Raw genomic sequence first — 26589 nt, 5'->3', positions numbered from 1 at the left:
ACTCCAGCAAAGTTCCAAGATACAAAATCAATGTATAAAAATCAGTAGCAGTTCTATACACCAATAACATCCAAACTGAGAACCAAATCAAGAACACAATCCCATTCACAATGGCCACAAAAGAATAAAATACCTAGGAATACAGTTAAGGGAGGTGAAAGATCTCTACTATGACAATTACAAAGTACTGCTTGAAGAAATCACAGATGACACAAACAAATGGAAAAACATTCCATGCTCATGGGTAGAATCAATATTGTTAAAATAATCATACTACCCAAAACAGTCTACAGATTCAATGCTTTTCCCATCAAATTACCAATGAAATTTTTCATAGATTAGAAAAAACTTACCATAAAACTCATATGGAAACAAAAAAGAGCTGGAACAGCCAAAGTAATCCTAAGTAAAAAGAGCAAAGCCAGAAGCAACACACTACCTGACTTCAAACTACACTACAGGGCTATAATAACTAAAACAGCATAGTACTGGTATAAAAACAGATACATAGACTAATGGAACAGAATAGAGACCCCACAAATAAAGTCACACACCTATAACCATCTGATCTTCGACAAAAATGACAAAAACAAGCAATGGAGAAATGAGTCTCTATTCAATAAATGGTGCTGGAATAACTGCCGAGCCACATGCATAAGATTGAAACTGGTGCCCTTTCTTCCACCATACATAAAAAATCAATGCAAGATGAATTAAAGACTTAAATGTAAGGGACTCCCAGAGAAAGGGCAAAGCAAGATGGCTAAATAGAAGGCTCTATTGAACATCCTTCCTGCAAGGACACCAAGTTAACAACTATACACAGAAAAAATACCTTCTCTTAATAACAAAAATCAGATGAGCACTCATAGTGCCTGGTTTTAACTTCATATTGTAGTGGGATTAATAAGGAATCAGAGAGACTGATGGGGTTCAGAAGGATATATATTATTTAGGTGCACCAGCCCAGTCAGATTAATATCGAAAGGACTGAGTCCCGAACAAAGAGTCATTACCTTTTAAGCATTTTGTGGGGTCAGGGAAGATCTGTGCAGGTGGAAGCAATTACAGAAGTGAGAAACAAAGACAGTTATTCAATTAATTGAGACATGCATTACATCATTTTTTACTTTTCAAGAAATAACATGTTTTGCCACTTGAGTCTATCTGTCTAGTGACCTTGCAGCTAGAGAAACAGGGTCTTCACAATGCTTGGAAAAGGAGGAGAGATAAGGCTCACTAGCCACAGATAAACAGGCAGTTAATTTTTGAAGGACTCCAGCTCTTTCTTTTTCTCAGGGGGAATTGGATTTTCTTACATACAACTGAATTTCTGCTTACACATTTTTAAATTTCTTTTAATTTCTGTTCCATTCCCCCATTTGGTGCTTTTTATCACAAAGGCGTTAATACAAAGCACCACTATCTGCCATCTTTTCGTGGAGCTGAGCTTTTTCTTCTACTGGCAGCAGCTGATATTTGGTTAGTGCCATCAATTGCACAGTAGTGTGTCGGGTTACTACTGCCTCTATAGTTGACTGAACACTCCTAATAAACAGAGGTAAAAGGCAAGGGAGGATGAGGCAGATGCCAAGAATAAGCAAGAACTTACCAGTGAGGGCTTTGAATCTTTTAAAGTTTGAGAACCATTTTTTAAACAAGGAATCCAGGGACCACCTGGACTAAGTATGAACTGGAACATGGGCCAACTCACACATTCTAGCTGTGATTTCCATGATAGCTTGGCCATTATCATCAATTTCTAGGCAACGGTTGGTTAAATTAAATTTTTCACATACTCCTCCTTCTGAGGCTAAGAGGTAATCTAAAGCTAAACTATTTTGATATATAGCATTTTTTATTTGTATTGCTTGCATTGCCAATAAATCTAGTGCCCTTGATGTTTCATTGGTTATAATTTCAAGAACTTCCTGCAACCTTATGAACATATAGATTGGGGTGCGGTACCCCCATGACCTATCTTACACCCATATAGCTGGCCTATAATATTTAATGATTTTTTCAGGAGGCCATTCATTATCTTTCCAGTCTCTTATGTCCACATCTCTTTGATGTTTGTGTCTACTTTTGTAATTATGCTTCCATTTTTTTTATTTTTATCATAAACTGGATATCTTAATAGTTCCTCTTGCTTTAGAGGAATTAGAAAGAAGGATGGCTTGATTGTTTTTAACACACATGCCCTCATCCATTTAGCCAGCAGTTGCCAATATGCCCATGTTCTACAGATCTCATACAGGTCAGAGGGTGCCTTCCAAGCATTTGGAGCCTCTAGTCGATCTCATGAGTGGCTTAGAGAATCAAGAGAAAGTGGATCTGGTAAGTAGGAGGTGTTCTGGGCATTTCTCCGTAGAGTTTTGTTTTTAGTCTTATTTATAATACTGTTGCCTTAGGCAGGTTGTTTTTCCGACTGCTTCTGTGAAAGCCTTTTCTTATCAGGTGATACAGTACTTTTCAATTATGGAGGTTTTTAACAACCAAACACTGGCTGAGGCTGTCGGTTCACTGGCCGGGTTAGGGGAAGTGAAGTTATCTTGTGGCATTAATTTTTTTGCCTCCCATGGCCACTGGTCTCCAATTTTTGTTTCTCCATGTATATGTGGAGAAACACACATATGAGGAAATTCTTAAGCTGCCAGCTATGTTTTCAGCTAGTTGAGCAAATAACTTTTTGGTTGATGGGAGAAGCTCAGGCACTGACTGATTAAAATGCTTATAGAATGACTTATGGACCTGGAATTGCAGGGTCGGATGCATTTGAGTCCTTCTAGTCTTTTTGACAATTAGTAGCGGAACTCCAAGACCTGTTCCTTCTCTTTTAACTTCTAACAGTGCTGTCTGTCCTGTAGACCAAAAAGGTAGCTCTGGCTTTAAGAAAGTAAAATTTAAAGAATTGCATGTCTTTGTCTTACAATTTCGTTTGGTTGACATACTACTTAGTAGAGCAGCCCTTCCTGAATATAAGTGTTGGAGCTGTGTTGGCATATTCCACTGAATGTTACAGTCTGGGCATCCGATTTGTGGTTTTCCATACAGATGTTTAGGGTAGCTGCTGCTAAGCCTCTCTTGTGTTAAACCATTGCAGACTGCTTCTGGTTGTTTTAGGATTATGAACATATGCAGCATGGCAGGCATCAAAGTACAAGGAAATAGGCCTTTTATAGGAGAGAGGATCTTCTTTGGTTTGAGCTAAAAGCTCTCTTTTTTTTTTCTCTGATTTAATAAGTATTTTAAACCAGAATTTATAGGGTAAGAGCTTCATAACATACATATAGCTGATTATTTCCTGGGTCACAGACTGAATAGGTGGTCTGGTTGTATGTACAGGTTCCTAACTTGGTTCCTGTACATTTATAGTAGACATGGTACAGTAGAGTTGTAACTATGGTACTCCTTACCCAGCTAGTATCTACACAGTGTGGGCATTCTTCTAGAGATTTCTTCCATTTTAGTGTAGGCAGAAATGGTAAAAACATCAGTGTAGGTAATAGAAATACGTTTACACTACACATGGGCATGGCAAACATTCCTCTGGGCATAGACATTTGCAGCATTTGCATTAATAACATAACAACAGAACAATCAGTATTGACAGAACTATAACTAGGCTTATAAATTATATTTACATTTACTTATCCAGAAATGGTACTCTTAGCTCCAGCTGTGCATAAACTAGTCAGCTTTCGGGATGTGACTAGAGCAGAGCTTGTAGGATCCTCAAGCTTCAGCCATGCATAGACTGACCAGCCTCCAGCGTAGTCAAAGCAGGGCAGTTGTCCTTACCAGTGGCTGGGTTTCACCATAGGACTATTCAGGTGGGGCGATCTGGGTCTTGTTGGCTAATCCACTGGTCATCGTTGGGAGTCACTACTGCCGCTGGTTTTAGCCATCTATGATGAATCCAAGGTGTGACACCTGCAACTTTAACAGCAGTGGGAGTAGACATGATCACAATATGGGGCCTATCTTATATGGGTCCTAGAGTGGTTAGATTCTATTTTTCAACCTAAACGAAGTCCTTAGGTTTGAAAGGGTGTACCGGGTCTATCAGACTTATAGGTATTTTTTTCATACCTAACCATGCATCTTTTGCATGGCCATACTTAAAGCCTGCATTTGCCTTTATGTTTGCCTTTCTCTTTTTTTTTTAGCCTTTAGTGTTCTTGCTTTTTGGTGCCCCTTGCAGTGCATCACTGCCACCTCTTTTGGGGCCCATACAGCATTTAAAAGCTGTATAATTTCTTCCTTGTACTTTATTTTTTTACTTCCAGCAGTTAAAATCTTTTCTTTTTTCTTTGTAAATGGCCTCATGAACATGCAAAGTAGCAGAAGCATATTTGGAATCTGTGTAAAGATTTGTCCTTTGGTCTTTTGCTAGCCAGAGAGTTCTTGTCAGAGCTATTAGCTCTGCTTTCTAAGCAGAAGTTTCTGTAGGCAAAGACTGCACTACTAAGTCCAAAGTCACCACTGTATACCTAGCTCGGCGGATTCCCTTTAGTATGAAACTGCTTCTATCAGTAGAATATTCAATGTCTGGGTCCCCGAGGGGCCGATCTGTCAAATCTCTTCGGCTTGAGAACACTTCATCTACCATGTCCACGCAGCAATGAAGGGGGCCTCCTGGCACTGACTATCGCGATGAGGAGCAAGGTAGCTGGGTTTAGGGTATTCACAGTCTCTAAAGTCAGTTTATTAGCTTCCTGCACCAGTAGAGCAGTGGCAGCTAGTGTTTTAAGATAAGGAAGCCATCCAAGTGCCACAGAATCTAATTGCCTGGATAAGTATGCCGCTGGGCAATGCCATGATCTTATGGCTTGAGTTAGAGTTAGAACCGGTGTGGTCAGAGCAGGGCAGTTGTCCTTCTAAGGACTTCTAACTTAGTAGTTGTCCTTCTAAGTTCTAACTTAGAGTTAGAAGCTCTACAGCCTCCCTTTCACTTGTGGACATACAAGAAAAGCTTAGTTAGTTAGATCTGGTAGTCCTAAAGCTGGAGCCTGAGTCAAGGTTTCTTTGATTTTTTTTTTTTAAGCCTTCTCCTGGTTCGCCTCTTAGAGGAGGGGCTCCTTTTTTTTCTCCTCTTTGTGGCTTTGTATAATGGCTTAGCCATGAACAAGAAATTTGGCATCTAGAGGCGGCAGAACCTTGCTGCCCTTAGGAACTCACTTATTTGACGCCAGGTGGTTGGAGCAGGAAGTGCACAAATAGCTTGAGTTTGTTCACTACTAAGCCATCTTTCTTCTTGGCTCATATAAAAGCCCAACTACTGGACACTTTTAGAGTAGATCTGAGTTTTCTCCTGACACTTTATATCCTGTCTTTCACAGCAGGTGCAGGGGGTCTTGGGTTTTTCTGGGTGCAGTAGCCCTTGGCCAGTGTTTTTTTGTTTGTTAGTTAGTTTCTTTGTTTGTTTTCATACTATGGCCCTGACCATTTTCCTTATTCTTTTGACATTTATCCTTCTAGTGTCCTTTTCTTTCGCACCATGCACATTAATCTCTCTCTAGCCTCAGCCAACTTTCAAACTCCTGTCCAGATTAGCTTTTTTCCATGACTGCATTCACGCCCACATCCATGCCTCCTTGCAAAGCCAGCTTCTCTTTCCTTAAGGGCTGCTGCTAGTAAATTAGCCTTTTTAAGGTCTCCGATCAGCCTTCTGATCTCGGTTAATTTACACCTTAGTAGCCACTTTAATAAGCTGAGTAGCATTCACACCTATGGAGCTTCTAACTTCCACAGTTTATGCCTGATATCTCCTTGGTCCTGCCTTACAATCGCCGTATTCACCATGTGCTGATTTTCAGCAGCCTCAGAGTTAAACGGAGTACACAACCAAAATGCCTCTCAAAGTCTTTTATAAAACTGGCTGGTGCTTTTATCTGCACCCTGGAGCACCTCTGAGATTTTTATATGAGTTGCCTTTTCTTTTTACCATACTTTACCCTTTGCAGAAGTGCTTCTCGGCACCTTTGTAGGTGCTGAAGCTGGACTGCATCATCTGGCTCTTAGTGGGGGTCCTCTTGTCCTCTTAAGAGGCATAAGCACAATTTGGGCATGGTCAGACCTGTGATGGCCTGACTTTTTGAGCCCTTCACTTTAATTTCCCCGAGCTCTGATTTCTCCTTCTCACGTGAAATCCAGAGCCTGTATTCCTTTTAACTTAACTCCTTAGGGGCAGTTAGCCTTGGTAAAGTCAGGTAGATTGGAATGTAGGGAGGAGGGGTCTCTATTCCCTACTGTGGTTCTTGCAAAACTGGTTTTTCTGCCTTTCCAGAGACTTTATTTTTTTGTCTCAGCTTCAGGGGCAGCTGATTTTTACTTTCACTATTGGCTGGGTGGTACTACAAGCCTCTGTGACTTTCCCTTTAACTCTGTAGCTGCCAGTGCAGCTGATTTCTCTTGGCGTGAGCTGCAAGCATTTTACAATAAACTGCTAGGCAGGGCTGCATTCAGTCATGAGTCAATACAAAGTCTAGGTCTGAATGCCCTGGATGTCCTCCAACCCTAGTCACCACCTTAAAACACAGGACCAATTTCTCTATAGTGCCTCTGACCAGTCATCAGACACTAAAAGAGGGCTATACTAATTCACAGTATGTCCTTAACTTTTGAACATCCAGTTTTTTTGCATAATCACCTCTAAATCCTTTTTTAAAAATTCTTTATCATGCACTCCAAAGGGGTTGGTTTTGACGCTTTCCCTCCCATTTCCTCTCTTGCAATGCATTTTCACTCTCACTTTCACTCTCAGGTCCACCAGACTGGGTCCTATTACGGGAGTTTCGGACACTGCTTATCCAGGAACATGCCTTCCCATCACAGCCTGCTGCGGTTACGAAGCTGGTCCTATCAGCCTTATGCAACGTCCTCGGTCTGATTTCCCCCACGCTCGCCTTGGAGCACACAGCCCACGCTAAGGGTTCTGTGCCTCCCCACGTCACTCCCCATGTTGGCCTCTCCCGAGATCATCTCTTTCACACCATTTCACACACCTCCCTTGCCCCAGGACTCCTAATCAGACAAAATGAGCCTCTCTCATGTCGCAGGTGAGCCTAGTTAGGCTCCCACATTCACACACATACACACACCACTCCTAACCCAGGACTCATCATTGAACGAAATGAGTCTCTCTCATATCCCAGGTAGTTTCACACACACCCACAACTCCCAGTTCCTGTCTCCAGATCCAGCGAACCACTTTCACTTTGTTAGTGGGGACACAAGGTTCATCCAAATTGGCAGGCCACTCCTGCCACTACCAGCCACTCTGGGTTGGATTAGTGGTTGTTACCTGGGAGGTGATCAAACTCCTCTTTATCCCTATGGGACAAGCTTTCCTGCCTTGGGCCCTTACCCCTTACTGCAGTTCCTGAAGTGCTGGTATTGTCCTGCAGCCCCATACCCCGTTCCGTTGCACTACCAGGCATGGCGCTGGGATGCCGGGAGAGCCAGTTTCCATCCAGGTGAAGCTCTCCCGTGGCACGCCTTGGATGCCAGGTTTCCCCCGGCCCTGGGCCTCTAGTCCCAAAGGCAAAGGAAACAGTAAATCTGTCATCTCCAATCCCAGACGACCCCCCAGAAATGTAGTGGGATTGATAAGGAATCAGAGAGACTGATGGGGTTCAGGAGGATATTTATTATGCAGGTGCACCAGTCCAGTTGGATTAACATCCAGAGGACTGAGCCCTGATCAAAGAGTCAAGTTACCTTTTAAGAATTTTGTGGGGTGGGGGAGATCTGTGCAGGGGGAAGCATATTACAGAAGCGAGAAACAAAGACAGTTATTCAATTAATTGAGACATGCATTACATCATTTTTTACTTTTCAAGGAAAAACATGTTTTATGACTTGAGTTTATCTGTCTAGTGACCTTGAAGCTGCACAGCTAGAAAAACAGCATCTTCACAATGCCTGGGAAAGGGGGAGAGATAAGGCTCACTAGCCACAGAAAAACAGGCAGTTAATTCTAAAGGACTCCAGCTCTTTATTTCTCTCAGGAGGAACAGGGTTTTCTTACATACAACTAAGTTTCTGAATATACAGTTTTTAATCTCTTTTAATTCCTGTTCTAATATCACTAAAAGAGGCACTGAAAAGACTTTTTAAAAATCCAAAAATCACCAATGCCACCCCTCCCCCATTACCACCCCCATACCCCACAGTGGTGGCCTGGTGCAAATAGTGTCTGTGGGTACTGGGGGAGGGAGAACACAGAAATTGTGAGGTATTGAGCTCAGAGCTGTCCTGTTAGAGCAGAAAGGAAAAGCAGACCAAATTCAGCTGACACCTGCCCATGGTGTGAGCATTTAAACCAGCCCAAACCAGAAGAGAATCATCAATCCCAGCAATATGAACTTGAGTGCCTACAAACCTTGCCACCAAGGTCTACAGCACTCTGTTTACTCTCCAAGTAAACTTGAAAGGCAATCTAGGCCATAGGGCTGCAAAACATAGGTGAGTCCTGGTGCTGAAGTAGGCCCAAAGACAGTAAACTGAGGGAGCACACAACATCTTGAGACATCAGCTGGGGAAGCCAAGGGAGGGCTAGCATCACCCCTCCTCTAACCATAGGCTCCACAGCTTGCAGCCCCAAAAGGCACCCCTTCTTTCCACCTGACGAGAGGAGAGGAAAGAGTGGGGAGGATGCTGTCTTGCATCTAAGCTACCAGCCCAGGCATAGTAGCATAGAGCACTGGTCAGAGTTGTTATGTTCCCATTCCAGGCCCTAGTTCCAATAAGACATTTCTAGACATACCCTGGGCCAGAAGGGAATCTGTTGCCTTAAAGAAAAAGACCCAGTCCTAGCAGCATTCATCATCTGCTAACTGAAGAGCCCTTGGGCCCTGAATAACCAGCAGCGATACCCAGGTACAACTTCGAGGGCCTTGGGTAGGCCTCTGAGACTTGCTCACTTCAGGTGAGACTCAGCACATGACCAGCTGTGGTGGCTATGGGGAAAAACTCCTTCTGCTTGAGAAATGCAGAAGGAAAACTAAAGGGTACTTTGTCTTACACCTTAAGTACCAGCATGGACACAGAGCGGGAGAGCAACAAGTGGACTCTCAGGGTCCCCAGTGAACAGGACTTGATGTTTGGATGGCATTTCTGAACCTGCCCTGGGGCCAGAGGAGAGTCCACTGCCCTGAAGGGTAAGTCCCAGCCCAGGAAGCCTGGGCCTTAAGGGAACATTGGTGGTAGTTGGCAATAATTCTACTGGCCTGTGGTGGTGGTGGCTATCAGGTGAGGCTCCTCTCCCTTTGGAAAGAGTAGTGGGGTAGAATGGGAAGGAGTGTGTCTTTTGCTTTGATTGCCAGCTCAGCTGCAATATAATACAACACCAGGCAGACTTCTAAGGTTTTCTACTCTAGTCCCTGAATCCCAGACAGCACTTCTGAACCCACCCAGGGATTAAGGGACCTTGCAGCACTGAAAGGAAAGACAAGGGCCTGGCTGGCTTTACTTCCTGCTGATCAGAGAGCCCCAGGGCCTTGAGCAAACACAGGCAGGAGTCATGGAGTGGTTATAGCAGGCCTGGCTTCAGGTCTGACCCAGTGTAGTCACTGGGAAAGTCTTTATTTCTATCACAGTGGTGGTAGCCACAGGGGTGCTATTGTCACTCCACCTCCAACTTTAGATGGCTCAAAACAGAGACAGAGACTCTGTATGTTTTGGGAGAAAGTAAGGGAAGAAAACAAGAATCTCTGCCTGGTAATCCAGAGAATTTTCCTGGATCTTGTCCAAGACCATCAAGGTAATACCTCTGTGAATCTGCAAGAACCAAAGCATTACTGGGCTTGAGGTGCCTCCTAAAACAGATACAATTTAGATCACAACACCCAAGTCCTTTCAAATATCTGAAAAGCCTTTCCAAGAAGAATGGCGCCTCCTAAAACAGATACAACTTAGATCACAACACCCAAGTCCTTTCAAATACTGAAAAGCCTTTCCAAGAAGAATGGCTACAAATAAGTGCAGACAGTGAAGACTACAGTGAATACTTAGCTCTTCAATGGCCAGACACCAAAGAACATCTACTAGTATCAACACCATTCAGGAAAACATGACCTCAACAAATAAACTAAATACCAAGGACCAATTCTGGAAAAACAGGAGATATGTGACCTTTCAGAAAGGCAATTTAAAATAGCTATGTTGAAGAAACTCAAAGAAATTCAAGATAGCACAGAGAAGGAATTCAGAATTAGATATATTTAACAAAGAAATTGAAATAAAAAGAACTAAGCAGAAATCCTGGAGCTGAAAAATGCAATGGCATGCTGAAGAATGCATCGGAGTCCTTTAACAGCAGAATGAATCTAGCAGAAGAAAGAATTAGTGAGCTTAAAAACACACTACTTAAAAATACACAAAGGAGACAAAAGAAAAAAGAGTAAAAAACAATGAAGCATTCCTACAAGATCTAGAAAACAGTCTCAAAACAACAAATCTAACAGTTATTGACCTTAATGAGGAGATAGAGAAAAAGATAAGGGTAGGAAGTGTATTCAAAAGGATAATAACAGAATTTTCCAAATCTAGACAAAGTCATAATATCCAAGTCCAAGACGGTTATGGAACACCAAGCAGATTTAACCTAATGTAGACTACCTCAAGGCATTTAATAGTCAAACTCCCTAAGGTAAAGGTTAATGAATGGATCCAAAAAGAAGAAAGACAAAACAAATAACATACAATGGAGTTCCAATACATCTGGCAGCAGACTTTTCAGTGGAAACCTTACAGGCCAGGAGAGAGTGGCATGACATATTTAAAGTGCTGAAGGAAAAATAAAATTTATCGTAGAATAGTATATCTAGCAAAAATATCCTTCAAACATGAAGGAGAAATAAAGACTTTCCCAGACACACAAAAACTGAGGGATTTCACCAATACCTGAACTTTCATACAAAATACGCTAAAGGGAGTACTTCAGTTAGAAAGAAAAGAACACTAATGAGTAATAAATAATCACCAGTAGGTACAAAATACATAATTATTAAGGTAATAATACACAGAAAAACACAGAATATTATAACACTGTAACTGTGATGTGTAAACTAGTCTTTGATGAACCAATCAAAAACAATAACTACAGCAATGTTTCAAGACACAGTCAATACAATAAGATATAAATAGAAAAAACAAAAGTTAAAAAGCAGGGAGGTTAAGGCATAGAGTTTTTATTAGCTTTCTTTTTGTTTATGCAAACAATGTTAAGTTTTTATCATGTAAAAATATTGGATTACAAGATAGCAATTGCAAGCCTCATGGTAACCTAAAACCAAAAAGCATACGATGGATACACAAAAAATAAAAAGCAAGAAACTAAATCATATCCCCAGAGAAAATCACCTTCACTACAGGAAGACACAAAGGAGAGAAACAAGGAAGAGAAAACCAGAAAATAAATAACAAAATGGCAGGAGTAAGTCCTTACTTATAAATAATAACATTACGTGTAAATTGACTAAATTCTCTAACAAAAAAAAATAGACTGAGTAGATGAAAAAACAAGACCCTCTGATCTACTGCCTATAAGAAACACACCTCACCTATAAAGATACACATAGGCTGAAAATAAAGGGATATAAAAAGATACTTCATGCCAATGGAGAACAAAAAAGAGTGGCAATCGCTACACTTATATCAGACAAAATAGGTTTCAAGACAAAAACTATCAGAGAAAAAAATGGTCACTATATAACAATAAAGGGGTCAATTCAGAAAGAGAATATGACAATTGTAAATATGTATACACCCAACATGGGAGCACTCAGATATATAAAGAAAATATTATTAGAGCTAAAGAGAGAGAGAAGCCTCAATACAATAACAGCGGGAGACTTCAATACCCCACTTTCAGCATTAGACAGAGCTTCTAGACAGCAAGATCAACAAGGAAACATCAGACTTAATCTGCACTACAGAACAAATGCATCTAGTAGACATTTATAGACCATTTCATCCAAGAGCTGCAGAATACACATTCTTTTCCTCAGTACAGAGATTCATTCTCAAGGATAGATCATATGTTAGGTAACAAAACAAGTCTTAAAACATTTTTTAAAAACTGAAATAATATTAAGCATCTTCTCTGACCACAATGGAATAAAACTAGAAATAAATAATAAGAGGAATTTTAGAAACTATACAAATACATAGAAATTAAACAATATGCTCCTGAATGATCAGTGGATCATCAAAGAAATTAAGAATGAAATTGAAAATTTTCGTGAAATAAATGTTAATGGAAACACAACATACCAAAACCTATGGGATACAGCAAAAGCAGTTCTAAGATAGAAATTTATAGCTATAAGTGCCTACATTGAAAAAAGGGGAAAAACTTCAAAGAATCTAACATTGCATCTTGCAGAACTAGAAAAGCAAGAGCAAACCAAACCCAAAATTAGTAGAAGAAATAATAAAGATCAGAGGACAAACGAATGAATTTGAAATGATAAGAAACACAAAAGATCAATAAAACAAAAAGTTGGTTTTTTGAAGAGTTAAACAAAATTGAAAAACCTTTAGCCAGACTAAGAAAGAGAGAAGATCCAAATAAAGTCAGAAATGAAAAAGGAGACATTATGACTGATACTGCAGAAATTCAAAGGATTGTTAGTGTTTACTATGAGCAACTGTATGCCAATAAATTGGAAAATCTAGAAGAAATGGACAAATTCCTAGATACACACAACTTACCAAGATTGAATCAGGAAGAAATCTAAAAGCTGAACAGACCAATAACAAGTAACAAGATTGAAGCCTTAAAACTCTCCCAGTAAAGAAAAGCCCAGGACTCAATGGCTTCACTGCTGAGTTATACCAAACAACATTTGAAGAAGAAATGATACCAATCCTACTCCAACAATTCTGAGAAATAGAAGAAGAGGGAATATTTCCAAACTCATTTTATAAGGCCAGTATTACCCTTATACCAAAACCAGACAGAAACACATCATAAAAAGAAAACTACAAATCAATCTCTGAGGAATGTTGATGCAAAAATCCTCAACAAAACACTAACAAACTGAATTCAACAAAAGGTTAGAAAGATCATTTATCATTACCAAGTAGGACTTATTCCTGGATGCAAGGATGGTTCCAATATACCGAATCAATCAGCGTGATTTATCAACAGAATGAAGAATAAAAACATGAATGATCATGTTTTGATTAAACTTCAAAATTGATGCTGAAAAAGCATTTGATAAAATTCAACATCCGTTAATGATAAGAACCCCAAAAAAACTGAGTATAGAAGGAACATACCTCAAAATAATAAAAGCCTTATACAACAGACCACAGCCAGTATCATACTGAATGGAGAAAAACTGAAAGCCTTTCCTCTAAGATCTGGAACACAAGGATGCCCACTCACCACCGTTACTCAACATAGTGCTGGAAGTCCTGGCTAGAGCAATCAGACAAGACAGATATAAAGACATCCAAATTGGAAAGAAAGAAGTCAAGTTATCCTTGTTTGTTGATGATATGATCTTACATTTGGAAAAATCTAAAGACTTCATGAAAAAACTATAACCAATAAACAAGCAAAATTTCAGGATCAGCATACAAAAATCAGTAGCATTTCTATAACCAACAGTGAATGATGTGAAAAAGAAATAAAAAAGTAATCCCATTTACAACAGTCACACATAAAATTAAACATCTAGGAACTAACTTAACCAAAAAAGTGAAAGATATCTATAATAAAAACTATAAAACACCTGATGAAGGAAACTGAAGAGGACACCAAAAAAATGAAAAAAAAAAAATCTGTGTTCATTAATTGAAAGAATCAATATTTTCATAATGTCCAAACTATCCAAAGCAATCTGGAGATTCAATGCAATCCCTATCAAAATACCAATGACATTCTTCACAGAAATAGAAAAAAACAACCCTAAAAATTATATGGAACCACAAAAGACCCAGGAATAACCAAAGCTATCCTGAGCAAAAAGAACAAAACTGGAGGAATCACATTATCTGACTTCAAATTATACTACAGAGCTATACTAACCAAAACAACATGGTACTGGCATAAAAAGAGACACATAGACCAATGAAATAAAATGGAGAACCCAGAAACAAATCCACACACCTACAGTGAATTCATTTTTGACAAAAGTGCCAAGAACATACACTGGAGAAAAGACAGTCTCTTCAGTAAGTGGTTCTGGGAAAACTGGATATCCATAAGCAGAAGAATGAAACCAGATCCCTATCTCTTGTCATATACAAAGATCAAATCAAAATAGATTAAAGAGTTAAATCTAATACCTCAATCTCTGAAACTATTATAAACATTGAGGAAAATCTCCAGGACACTGGTCTGGGAAAAGACTTCTCGAGCAATACCCCACAAGCACAGGCAACCAAAGAAAATATAGACAAATGAGATTGCATCAAGTTAACAAGGTTTTACATAGCAAAGGATACAATCAATGAAATGAAGAGACAATCCACAAAATGGGAGAAAATATATGCAAACTTTGACAAGGGATTAATAACCAGAATATACAAGCAGTTCAAACAACTATAGGAAAAATCCTAATAATATGATAAAGAAAATGGGCAAAAGATGTTAACAGACATTTCTCAAAAGACGACATTCAAATGGCAAACAGGCCTATGAAATGGTGCTCAACATCACTAATCATCAGAGAAATGCAAATCAAAACTACAACAGGTATCATCTCACCAGTTAAAATGGTTTATATCCAAAACACAGGCAATAACAAATGCTGGTGAAGATGTGGACAAAGGGGAACCCTTGTACACTGTTGGTGGAAAGGTAAATTAGTATAACCATTATGGTGAACAGTTTGGAGGTTTCTCAAAAAACTAAAAAAGGAGCTAACATATGATCCAGCAATCTTACTTCTTGGTACATACTCACAAGAAAGGAAATTAGTATATTGAAGAGATATCTGCATTCCTGTTTGTTGCAGCACTGCCTACAATAGCTAAGATTTAGAAGCAAACTATGTGTCCATCAGCAGATGAATGGATAAAGAAAATGTGGTACATATACACAATGGAGTACTGTTCAGCCATAAAAAAGAATGAGATCCAGACATTTGCAGCAACATGGATGGAACTGGAGATCATTATGTTAAGTGAAATAAGCAGTCATAGGAAGATAAACATTGCATGTCCTCACTTGTCTGTAGGATCTAAAATTCAAATCAATTGAACTCATGGACATAGAGAGTAGAAGGATGGTTACCAGAGGCTGGGAAGTGTAGTGGGGAGTTTTGTGGGGAAGTGGGGATGATTAATGGGTACCAAAAAAATAGAAAAAATGAAGATGGCCGAATAGGAACAGCTCCAGTCTCCAACTCCCAGCGCGAGCGACACAGAAGACCGGTGATTTCTGCATTTTCAACTGAGGTACTGGGTTCATCTCACTGGGGAGTGCCAGACGATCGGTGCTGGTCAGCTGCTGCAGCCCGACCAGCGAGAGCTGAAGCAGGGCGAGGCATTGCCTCACCTGGAAAGCGCAAGGGGGAAGGGAATCCCTTTTCCTAGCCAGGGGAACTGAGACACACAACACCTGGAAAATTGGGTAACTCCCACCCCAATACTGCGCTTTAAGCAACCCGGCACACCAGGAGATCATATCCCACACCTGGCCGGGAGGGTCCCACACCCACGGAGCCTCCCTCATTGCTAGCACAGCAGTCTGTGATCTACCGGCAAGGCAGCAGCGAGGCTGGGGGAGGGGCGCCCGCCATTGCTGAGGCTTAAGTAGGTAAACAAAGCTGCTGGGAAGCTCGAACTGGGTGGAGCTCACAGCAGCTCAAGGAAACCTGCCTGTCTCTGTAGACTCCACCTCTGGGGACAGGGCACAGTAAATAATAACAAACGCAGCAGCTCTGCAGACGCAAACGACTCTGTCTGACAGCTTTGAAGAGAGCAGTGGATCTCCCAACACGGAGGTTGAGATCTGAGAAGGGACAGACTCCCTGCTCAAGTGGGTCCCTGACCCCTGAGTAGCCTAACTGGGAGACATCCCCCACTAGGGGCAGTCTGACACCCCACACCTCACAGGGTGGAGTACACCCCTGAGAGGAAGCTTCCAAAGCAAGAATCAGACAGGTACACTCGCTGTTCAGAAATATACTATCTTCTGCAGCCTCTGCTGCTGATACCCAGGCAAACAGGGTCTGGAGTGGACCTCAAGCAATCTCCTACAGCTACAACCTACAGCTGAGGATCCTGACTGTTAGAAGGAAAGCTATCAAACAGGAAGGACACCTACACCAAAACCCCATCAGTACATCACCATCATCAAAGACCAGAGGCAGATAAAACCACAAAGATGGGGAAAAAGCAGGGCAGAAAAGCTGGAAATTCAAAAAATAAGAGCGCATCTCCCCCGGCAAAGGAGCGCAGCTCATCGCCAGCAATGGATCAAAGCTGGACGGAGAATGACTTCGACGAGATGAGAGAAGAAGGCTTCAGTCCATCAAATTTCTCAGAGCTAAAGGAGGAATTACGTACCCAGCGCAAAGAAACTAAAAATCTTGAAAAAAAAGTGGAAGAATTGATGGCTAGAGTAATTAATGCAGAGAAGCTCACAAACGAAATGAAAGAGACGAAAACCATGGCACGAGAAATACGTGACAAATGCACAAGCTTCAGTAACCAACTCGATCAACTGGAAGAAAGAATGTCAGCGATTGAGGATCAAATGAATGAAATGAAGCGAGAAGAGAAACCAAAAGAAAAAAGAAGAAAAAGAAATGAACAAAGCCTGCAAAAAGTATGGGATTATGTAAAAAGACCAAATCTACGTCTGATTGGGGTACCTGAAAGTGAGGGGGAAAATGGAACCAAGTTGGAAAACACTCTTCAGGATATCATCCAGGAGAACTTCCCCAACCTAGTAGGGCAGGCCAACATTCAAATCCAGGAAATACAGAGAACGCCACAAAGATACTCCTCGAGAAGAGCAACTCCAAGACACATAATTGCCAGATTCACCAAAGTTGAAATGAAGGAAAAAATCTTAAGGGCAGCCAGAGAGAAAGGTCGGGTTACCCACAAAGGGAAGCCCATCAGACTAACAGCAGATCTCTCGGCAGAAACTCTTCAAGCCAGAAGAGAGTGGGGGCCAATATTCAACATTCTTAAAGAAAAGAATTTTAAACCCAGAATTTTATATCCAGCCAAACTAAGTTTCATAAGTGAAGGAGAAATAAAATCCTTTACAGATAAGCAAATGCTTAGAGATTTTGTCACCACTAGGCCTGCCTTACAAGAGACCCTGAAGGAAGCACTAAACATGGAAAGGAACAACCGGTACCAGCCATTGCAAAAACATGCCAAAATGTAAAGACCATCAAGGCTAGGAAGAAACTGCATCAACTAACGAGCAAAATAACCAGTTAATATCACAATGGCAGGATCAAGTTCACACATAACAATCTTAACCTTAAATGTAAATGGACTAAATGGTCCAATTAAAAGACACAGACTGGCAAACTGGATAAAGAGTCAAGACCCATCAGTCTGCTGTATTCAGGAGACCCATCTCACATGCAGAGACATACATAGGCTCAAAATAAAGGGATGGAGGAAGATTTACCAAGCAAATGGAGAACAAAAAAAAGCGGGGGTTGCAATACTAGTCTCTGATAAAACAGACTTTAAACCATCAAAGATCAAAAGAGACAAAGAAGGCCATTACATAATGGTAAAGGGATCAATTCAACAGGAAGAGCTAACTATCCTAAATATATATGCACCCAATACAGGAGCACCCAGATTCATAAAGCAAGTCCTTAGAGACTTACAAAGAGACTTAGACTCCCATACAATAATAATGGGAGACTTCAACACTCCACTGTCAACATTAGACAGATCAACGAGACAGAAAGTTAACAAGGATATCCAGGAATTGAACTCATCTCTGCAGCAAGCAGACCTAATAGACATCTATAGAACTCTCCACCCCAAATCAACAGAATATACATTCTTCTCAGCACCACATCGTACTTACTCCAAAATTGACCACGTAATTGGAAGTAAAGCACTCCTCAGCAAATGTACAAGAACAGAAATTATAACAAACTGTCTCTCAGACCACAGTGCAATCAAATTAGAACTCAGTACTAAGAAACTCAATCAAAACTGCTCAACTACATGGAAACTGAACAACCTGCTCCTGAATGACTACTGGGTACATAACGAAATGAAGGCAGAAATAAAGATGTTCTTTGAAACCAATGAGAACAAAGATACAACATACCAGAATCTCTGGGACACATTTAAAGCAGTGTGTAGAGGGAAATTTATAGCACTAAATGCCCACAAGAGAAAGCAGGAAAGATCTAAAATTGACACTCTAACATCGCAATTAAAAGAACTAGAGAAGCAAGAGCAAACACATTCGAAAGCTAGCAGAAGGCAAGAAATAACTAAGATCAGAGCAGAACTGAAGGAGATAGAGACACAAAAAACCCTCCAAAAAATCAATGAATCCAGGAGTTGGTTTTTTGAAAAGATCAACAAAATTGACAGACCACTAGCAAGACTAATAAAGAAGAAAAGAGAGAAGAATCAAATCAACGCAATTAAAAATGATAAAGGGGATATCACCACCGACCCCACAGAAATACAAACTACCATCAGAGAATACTATAAACACCTCTACGCAAATAAACTGGAAAATCTAGAAGAAATGGATAATTTCCTGGACACTTACACTCTTCCAAGACTAAACCAGGAAGAAGTTGAATCCCTGAATAGACCAATAGTAGGCTCTGAAATTGAGGCAATAATTAATAGCCTACCAACCAAAAAAAGTCCAGGACCAGATGGATTCACAGCTGAATTCTACCAGAGGTACAAGGAGGAGCTGGTACCATTCCTTCTGAAACTATTCCAATCAATAGAAAAAGAGGGAATCCTCCCTAACTCATTTTATGAGGCCAACATCATCCTGATACCAAAGCCTGGCAGAGACACAACAAAAAAAGAGAATTTTAGACCAATATCCCTGATGAACATCGATGCAAAAATCCTCAATAAAATACTGGCAAACCGGATTCAGCAGCACATCAAAAAGCTTATCCACCATGATCAAGTGGGCTTCATCCCTGGGATGCAAGGCTGGTTCAACATTCGCAAATCAATAAACATAATCCAGCATATAAACAGAACCAAAGACAAGAACCACATCATTATCTCAATAGATGCAGAAAAGGCTTTTGACAAAATTCAACAGCCCTTCATGCTAAAAACGCTCAATAAATTCGGTATTGATGGAACGTACCTCAAAATAATAAGAGCTATTTATGACAAACCCACAGCCAATATCATACTGAATGGGCAAAAACTGGAAAAATTCCCTTTGAAAACTGGCACAAGACAGGGATGCCCTCTCTCACCACTCCTATTCAACATAGTGTTGGAAGTTCTGCCTAGGGCAATCAGGCAAGAGAAAGAAATCAAGGGGATTCAGTTAGGAAAAGAAGAAGTCAAATTGTCCCTGTTTGCAGACGACATGATTGTATATTTAGAAAACCCCATTGTCTCAGCCCAAAATCTCCTTAAACTGATAAGCAACTTCAGCAAAGTCTCAGGATACAAAATTAATGTGCAAAAATCACAAGCATTCTTATACACCAGTGACAGTCAAACAGAGAGCCAAATCAGGAATGAACTTCTATTCACAATTGCTTCAAAGAGAATAAAATACCTAGGAATCCAACTTACAAGGGATGTAAAGGACCTCTTCAAGGAGAACTACAAACCACTGCTCAGTGAAATCAAAGAGGACACAAACAAATGGAAGAACATACCATGCTCATGGATAGGAAGAATCAATATCGTGAAAATGGCCATACTGCCCAAGGTAATTTATAGATTCAATGCCATCCCCATCAAGCTACCAATGAGCTTCTTCACAGAATTGGAAAAAACTGCTTTAAAGTTCATATGGAACCAAAAAAGAGCCCGCATCTCCAAGACAATCCTAAGTCAAAAGAACAAAGCCGGAGGCATCACGCTACCTGACTTCAAACTATACTACAAGGCTACAGTAACCAAAACAGCATGGTACTGGTACCAAAACAGAGATATAGACCAATGGAATAGAACAGAGTCCTCAGAAATAATACCACACATCTACAGCCATCTGATCTTTGACAAACCTGAGAGAAACAAGAAATGGGGAAAGGATTCCCTATTTAATAAATGGTGCTGGGAAAATTGGCTAGCCATAAGTAGAAAGCTGAAACTGGATCCTTTCCTTACTCCTTATACGAAAATTAATTCAAGATGGATTAGAGACTTAAATGTTAGACCTAATACCATAAAAATCCTAGAGGAAAACCTAGGTAGTACCATTCAGGACATAGGCATGGGCAAAGACTTCATGTCTAAAACACCAAAAGCAACGGCAGCAAAAGCCAAAATTGACAAATGGGATCTCATTAAACTAAAGAGCTTCTGCACAGCAAAAGAAACTACCATCAGAGTGAACAGGCAACCTACAGAATGGGAGAACATTTTTGCAATCTACTCATCTGACAAAGGGCTAATATCCAGAACCTACAAAGAACTCAAACAAATTTACAAGAAAAAAACAAACAACCCCATCAAAAAGTGGGCAAAGGATATGAACAGACATTTCTCAAAAGAAGACATTCATACAGCCAACAGACACATGAAAAAATGCTCATCATCACTGGCCATCAGAGAAATGCAAATCAAAACCACAATGAGATACCATCTCACACCAGTTAGAATGGTGATCATTAAAAAGTCAGGAAACAACAGGTGCTGGAGAGGATGTGGAGAAATAGGAACACTTTTACACTGTTGGTGGGAGTGTAAACTAGTTCAACCATTATGGAAAACAGTATGGCGATTCCTCAAAGATCTAGAACTAGATGTACCATATGACCCAGCCATCCCATTACTGGGTATATACCCAAAGGATTATAAATTATGCTGCTATAAAGACACATGCACACGTATGTTTATTGCAGCACTATTCACAATAGCAAAGACTTGGAATCAACCCAAATGTCCATCAGTGACAGACTGGATTAAGAAAATGTGGCACATATACACCATGGAATACTATGCAGCCATAAAAAAGGATGAGTTTGTGTCCTTTGTAGGGACATGGATGCAGCTGGAAACCATCATTCTCAGCAAACTATCACAAGAACAGAAAACCAAACACCACATGTTCTCACTCATAGGCGGCAACTGAACAATGAGATCACTTGGACTCGGGAAGGGGAACATCACACACCGGGGCCTATCATGGGGAGGGGGGAGGGGGGAGGGATTGCATTGGGAGTTATACCTGATGTAAACGACGAGTTGATGGGTGCAGCACACCAACATGGCACAAGTATACATATGTAGCAAACCTGCACGTTGTGCACATGTACCCTACAACTTGAAGTCTAATAATAATAAATAAAAAAAAAAAAATAGAAAAAATGAATAAGACCTACTATTTGATAGTACAACAGGATGACTATAGTCAATAATAACTTAATTGTATATATTAAAATAAACAATGTAATTGGAATATTCATAACCGAAGGAATAAGTGCTTTAGGGGATGGATACTCCATTCCCCATGATGTGCTTATTTCACATTGACTGCCTGTATCAAAACATCTTATCCACCCCATACATATATACACCTACTATGTATCCAAAAATTTTTTTAAAAAAAATTTTAAAATATTCTTAAGAAGAATTTTTAAAAGACTTAAGTGTAAGACCTAAAACTATAAAAATACTAAAAGAAAATCTAGGAAACACCACTCTGAACACAGGCACTGGCAAAGATTTCATGAACAAGACTCCAAAAGCAATTGCAAGACAAACAAAACAGACAAGTGGGACCTAATTAAACTAAGGAGCTCTGCATATTAAAAGAAACTATCAACAAAGTAAACAGACAACCTACAGAATGGGAGAAACTGTTTGCAAACTATGCCTCCCATGAAGTCTAATAACCAGAATCCATAAGGAACTTAACAAAACAAACAAAAATCAAGCAACTCCACTAAAAAATGGGCAAAAGACATGAATAGACACTTCTCAAAAGAAGTCAAACATGTGGACAACAAGCATATGAAAAGATGCTCAACATCACTATTAAGAGAGAACAAAAAAAAGAGAGAGAGAGAGAGAAGACACAACCAACATCAGGAGTGAATGAGGACACATCACTATAGATTCTGAAAACCAGAAATCTGTTACCTATAAAGAGATAACACAATATACTACAAACTACTTTATGCGTATAAATATAACACATTTAAAAATCCAATGTTGGACAAATTCCTTGAAAGATACAATCTACCAAAATTCATAAAATGGTGTGTTCCTAACTCACTGAGATTATATCTATGAACTCTGATAAAAGACTTCAGACATTTGACTTTAGGAAAGTACCTTATTCTCTTAATGCTTTTGTTTTCCCATTCATAAAATGGAGAAAATGGCTGTAATTACTGCAAAAGGTCATTGTTAAAATTAATATGTGTAAATTGTTAGAATAATATCTGACACATGGTAATCTTATGTGTTTATTATTTTTATAAAATTCACTATACTAAGTAAAATAAGGCAGAAACTGAAAGACATATATACATGACCTCACTTATATGTGGAATCTAAAAAAGTCACACTAATACTCATATAAAAATCAGACTCACACTCCACCCTACCACAAATATAGGGTAGAATGGTGGTTACCAGGGACTGGGGGGTTGGGGACATGTGGTTCTTGGTCCAAGGGTATAAAATTTGAGTTATAAGATGAATAAGTTCAGGAGACCTAATGTATAGAATGGTAAATACAGTTAACATTAATGTATTGTATACTTGAAATTTTATAAGAGTAAATCTCAAATGTTCTCACCACAAACATACACAAAAATGGCAACTATGTAAGGTAACTGATTGTTAATAGCTTGATGTAGGAGAGCTGAACACATGTGTGAGTACTTACAGATGTTTGTGTGAATATTTAGAAAAGCAGGAAAGTCCACACACCAAAAAGAGTTAATTCATCAGAATAGTATTAGGGTCAGAGTGGGAGGTGCAGAACTTGTTGCAATAAAGGCAATTCCTTTGTAAATAAACAATATTGAACAGAAACAGAGAAAAAGAGAGACACTAAATCTAAGATTTGCTCCCTATGTTTCATAACACATCCAAACAACTTGAGTATTTTCTCCAAAGGAATGTACAAGTAATCACATAATTACATGATTTATTTGGCTCAAATTAAGGGAAACTATCTTTGAGATGTTCATAAAATGATAAGTACAGTGTAGTTTAAACTACAGTCCAAAAAGCTTCTCTGTTCTTCAAACTTTAAGAAATTAGACCTCTTCCAGTCCTTTCTGAAATAAAAAGTATAGTGTTCTCAATAAGCTTTACAACTGGTAGACAGTGACCTATGATAAAATACTGTATTGAAAACTCTAATATAATCATAAAGTTAAAATACCAGAATTCCCTGAGAACAGTTTTATAAAGGTAAAAACCAATGTAGTAACAGGATTGTATCTTTACCTGGAAATAACTACATTTATGAATACTTACTTCTCTATTATAAAAGTGAGTAAAATAAATATTGCTCCTACTTAAAGGATAAATTGAATTTCATACTATATTTGCAATATAAACTGCAAGACCTGGCGTGGCACCTTGAAGAAAAAATTTCAAATTTCAATTTCCAAATCAAAGGAGCAACAAATGACAATAGAAAAATTCAATGCTTAAATGTTTCTATTTTTCAACTTGCAGAGTTTCAATATACACATGTTTCTATTACATTATGTGCTACTATTAGAGAGCAACAAAAATAAAATCTGACTGTATTTCCAGTATTGGGTGCTTTTACACCTGGACCACCTCTGTGATTTATATAAGCTGCAAAACCTATTAGAATTTCTGTTAATGAGTCCTGCTGATCTCATGAACAAACTGCACAATCATTCCTACTTTGCTAGTGTTGCGAGGCAGAGGTTATGTCTGATCTTTCTATCCTCCATAAAACCTAGCACAGCAGCTTCCATCAAATAGTCACTCACTAAATGAATGATGAATAATTTGTCCTAAGAAACACACAGACTGACCTAAAGAGGAGATTAACTCTTTAAAATTACCTATTTTAGAATCAACATAAATATCACAGAAGCATACAGCTGAGATCTCTTAGCTACATAAATATGAATTAAAACATATTTAAAAATTACTATTTCCTACGCTTCTTTAGCAAGTCTTTGTATAAATATATTGCTCTCTTTCATCCAAGAAAATAAAGTAAGCCTGTAAGTTTTTATCCACAGGCACTATCTCAAAATACCAGTAAGATTTTTAAAAAGAAAGGAAAGAAAATATGGTATATAGAGCAATAAAGAAAAACTTTCTCTGAGGGTATACAAAAATGACTGAACAGATCTTCAAAATGAAAACTCATTAATCTATACTTTATGCAAGGCTAGAAACAAAGTCAGCTAAGTTAACTGTAGTTTTTTAAAACTACAGCGTTAAAAATCAGCTTTTATCCAATTAAAAAATTATAATAAATGTAAAATCTGTATTTCAGGATATTGATCAAATCGGTCATATAAACAGTAATTTCTAAGTGAAAAAAGTACCTTTTGGGGATTATAGATGCTTTGAGAACCCTCTAAACAGGTCATTCTAAGAGTATGTCTCTGTATCAAAATAAAATATCTAAAAATGGGAACACTATTTACATTGCTAGCTCTAACTCCAAAAGGAAATCGCAAAAAAAAGAATTGAGGAAATAACATAAATATGTATGAGATACAAACATTCTTTTTGTGTTGCACACAACTCAGATACATTTATTTAATTATAATAATTGAAACAAAATCCTACCTGAAACAATTTTTCCTTTAGGCCCATGCCATTGGAATGATGGGTCTATCAGTTCAGCATTTCGCAGTCGTTGTGTTACACATAACACATGTGGACTCTTTTGATGGAGCATGACATACACTTTCACTGAAAATACAACATTTAAAATGTTCCAATAATATTTTATGTTCTTTTATTTCTCTATAATGTACACTTTTGTAGTTTGGGTTACATGCAATAATAAGAGTATTTTGAATTATTGCTATTACCTGATAAAAACTAAATTTCATTGCATTCTATGTAATTAACATTAAAAATATATTATGTATTTGTATGTATATATGTGTATGCATGTATGTGTGTGTACATGTATCCCCAACCTGAGCATAATGTGTTAGTACTTTTCACTCAGAGCTCATGTACACTAACCTGTTTTATTCTCAGAATATTATTTCAATAACAAAGTATTAATACTGTCTACGCTTTATCTGTTTTGTAAAGACACCAAACATGATTAGAGCTTAAAAATTGTTTAGATTAGCAGAATAATGCATTATTCACAATGATGTAGCATGAGGTACTGAATAAAAATGATAAAGTGATTAAAAAGTCAGCAAATATATGCTTGTATTGATTTTAAATATTAAAGCATTTTGTTTCATTTGCTTTGAAATTTAAATCCTGATAAGTAAGCAAAACTAGTATCCTTTAGGAAATACAAAAGGAACTCGGTAAATATTCCACTATTTTAAGTTTACTCATAAGTAAACTTTTAGGAAAGGTTCCAACAACCCTTTATACACTGCATGGCAACTCTTCACTGACACACTGTATACAAAGACTTTTGTGATCCAGTAAAATAAAGAAAATCAAAATTCTCTGACTTTTAAGAGACTTCCTCTAAAGTTTTACCATAAAGCATGATGTTTATTGAATGTACTTTTAGGTACGTACCCTTCCACAGGTTAAGAAAGTTCCCCTCTGTTTTTGGTTATTTGTTTTTATCATAAACATAAATCAGCACTGAATTTAAAGAAATGTTTTTTCTATGTTGACTGAGGTGATTTTTTTTCTTTTTGAATACTTTAATGAAATGCTTGCATTAATAGATTGCCTAACTTCTTTAATAACTTCTTTAATAAATGCTTACCCCATAAATTTTCACTCCTCGGCATGATTTACTGGCACCACTCTCCATGATCTGTCTTTTGCATATATCTCAGTATACCTCTTTTCACACCCTCTGTCCTAACCATGCCATAGCAGCACACAGCATCATTCTTTTGTAATTTTATTGGTGTAAGTTCCTCCTCATCTTTGGAAACTCAGCATAAGTATATCCTTTGTGCTTTGGCTTGACAGTACCTCATACCATGACTGTACCCTTCCTCTCGCCCCCACTAATCCCTGTACCTATTTCACAGCAAATATACATGAATCCAGAAGAGTTTCCCAATGCAAGATCAACACACAAAAACAAACAATATTCCTCTACATCAACAATAATGCATTAAACCATTTTGCAGGAAAGAAGATAATATTTAGAGTACAATAAACAAAAGTCCCTCTATAATCAGACCTATATGGGGAACATCTTTAGACTCTAGCAAAAGACATAAAATTAGACCACAATGCCATAATCATGATTGTATACACGTAACTTTAAAGATGTCAGTAACT

General features: G+C 38.7%; 1 protein-coding gene across 4 annotated transcripts in view; it reads right to left on the bottom strand.

The window, feature by feature from the left end:
- The window catches only part of ZPBP (zona pellucida binding protein), a 157389-nt gene that overhangs the window by 120721 nt on the left and 10079 nt on the right, over window positions 1–26589 (bottom strand). For 3 of the 4 annotated variants that reach the window (XM_007981344.3, XM_073008850.1, XM_073008852.1), the window contains one exon: window positions 24931–25056. The exons of the other annotated variant lie outside the window; for it this stretch is intronic. In XM_007981344.3, coding sequence (XP_007979535.1) covers window positions 24931–25056 — 126 coding nt within the window. The remainder of the gene's footprint in view (window positions 1–24930; window positions 25057–26589) is intronic. 4 annotated transcript variants of the gene reach the window in all.

Source organism: Chlorocebus sabaeus, chromosome 21 (genome assembly GCF_047675955.1).
Source record: "Chlorocebus sabaeus isolate Y175 chromosome 21, mChlSab1.0.hap1, whole genome shotgun sequence".
Taxonomy (NCBI): domain Eukaryota; kingdom Metazoa; phylum Chordata; class Mammalia; order Primates; family Cercopithecidae; genus Chlorocebus; species Chlorocebus sabaeus.
Note: the sequence above shows the minus strand (reverse complement) of the source record. Positions and strands in the feature narration are given on the sequence as shown.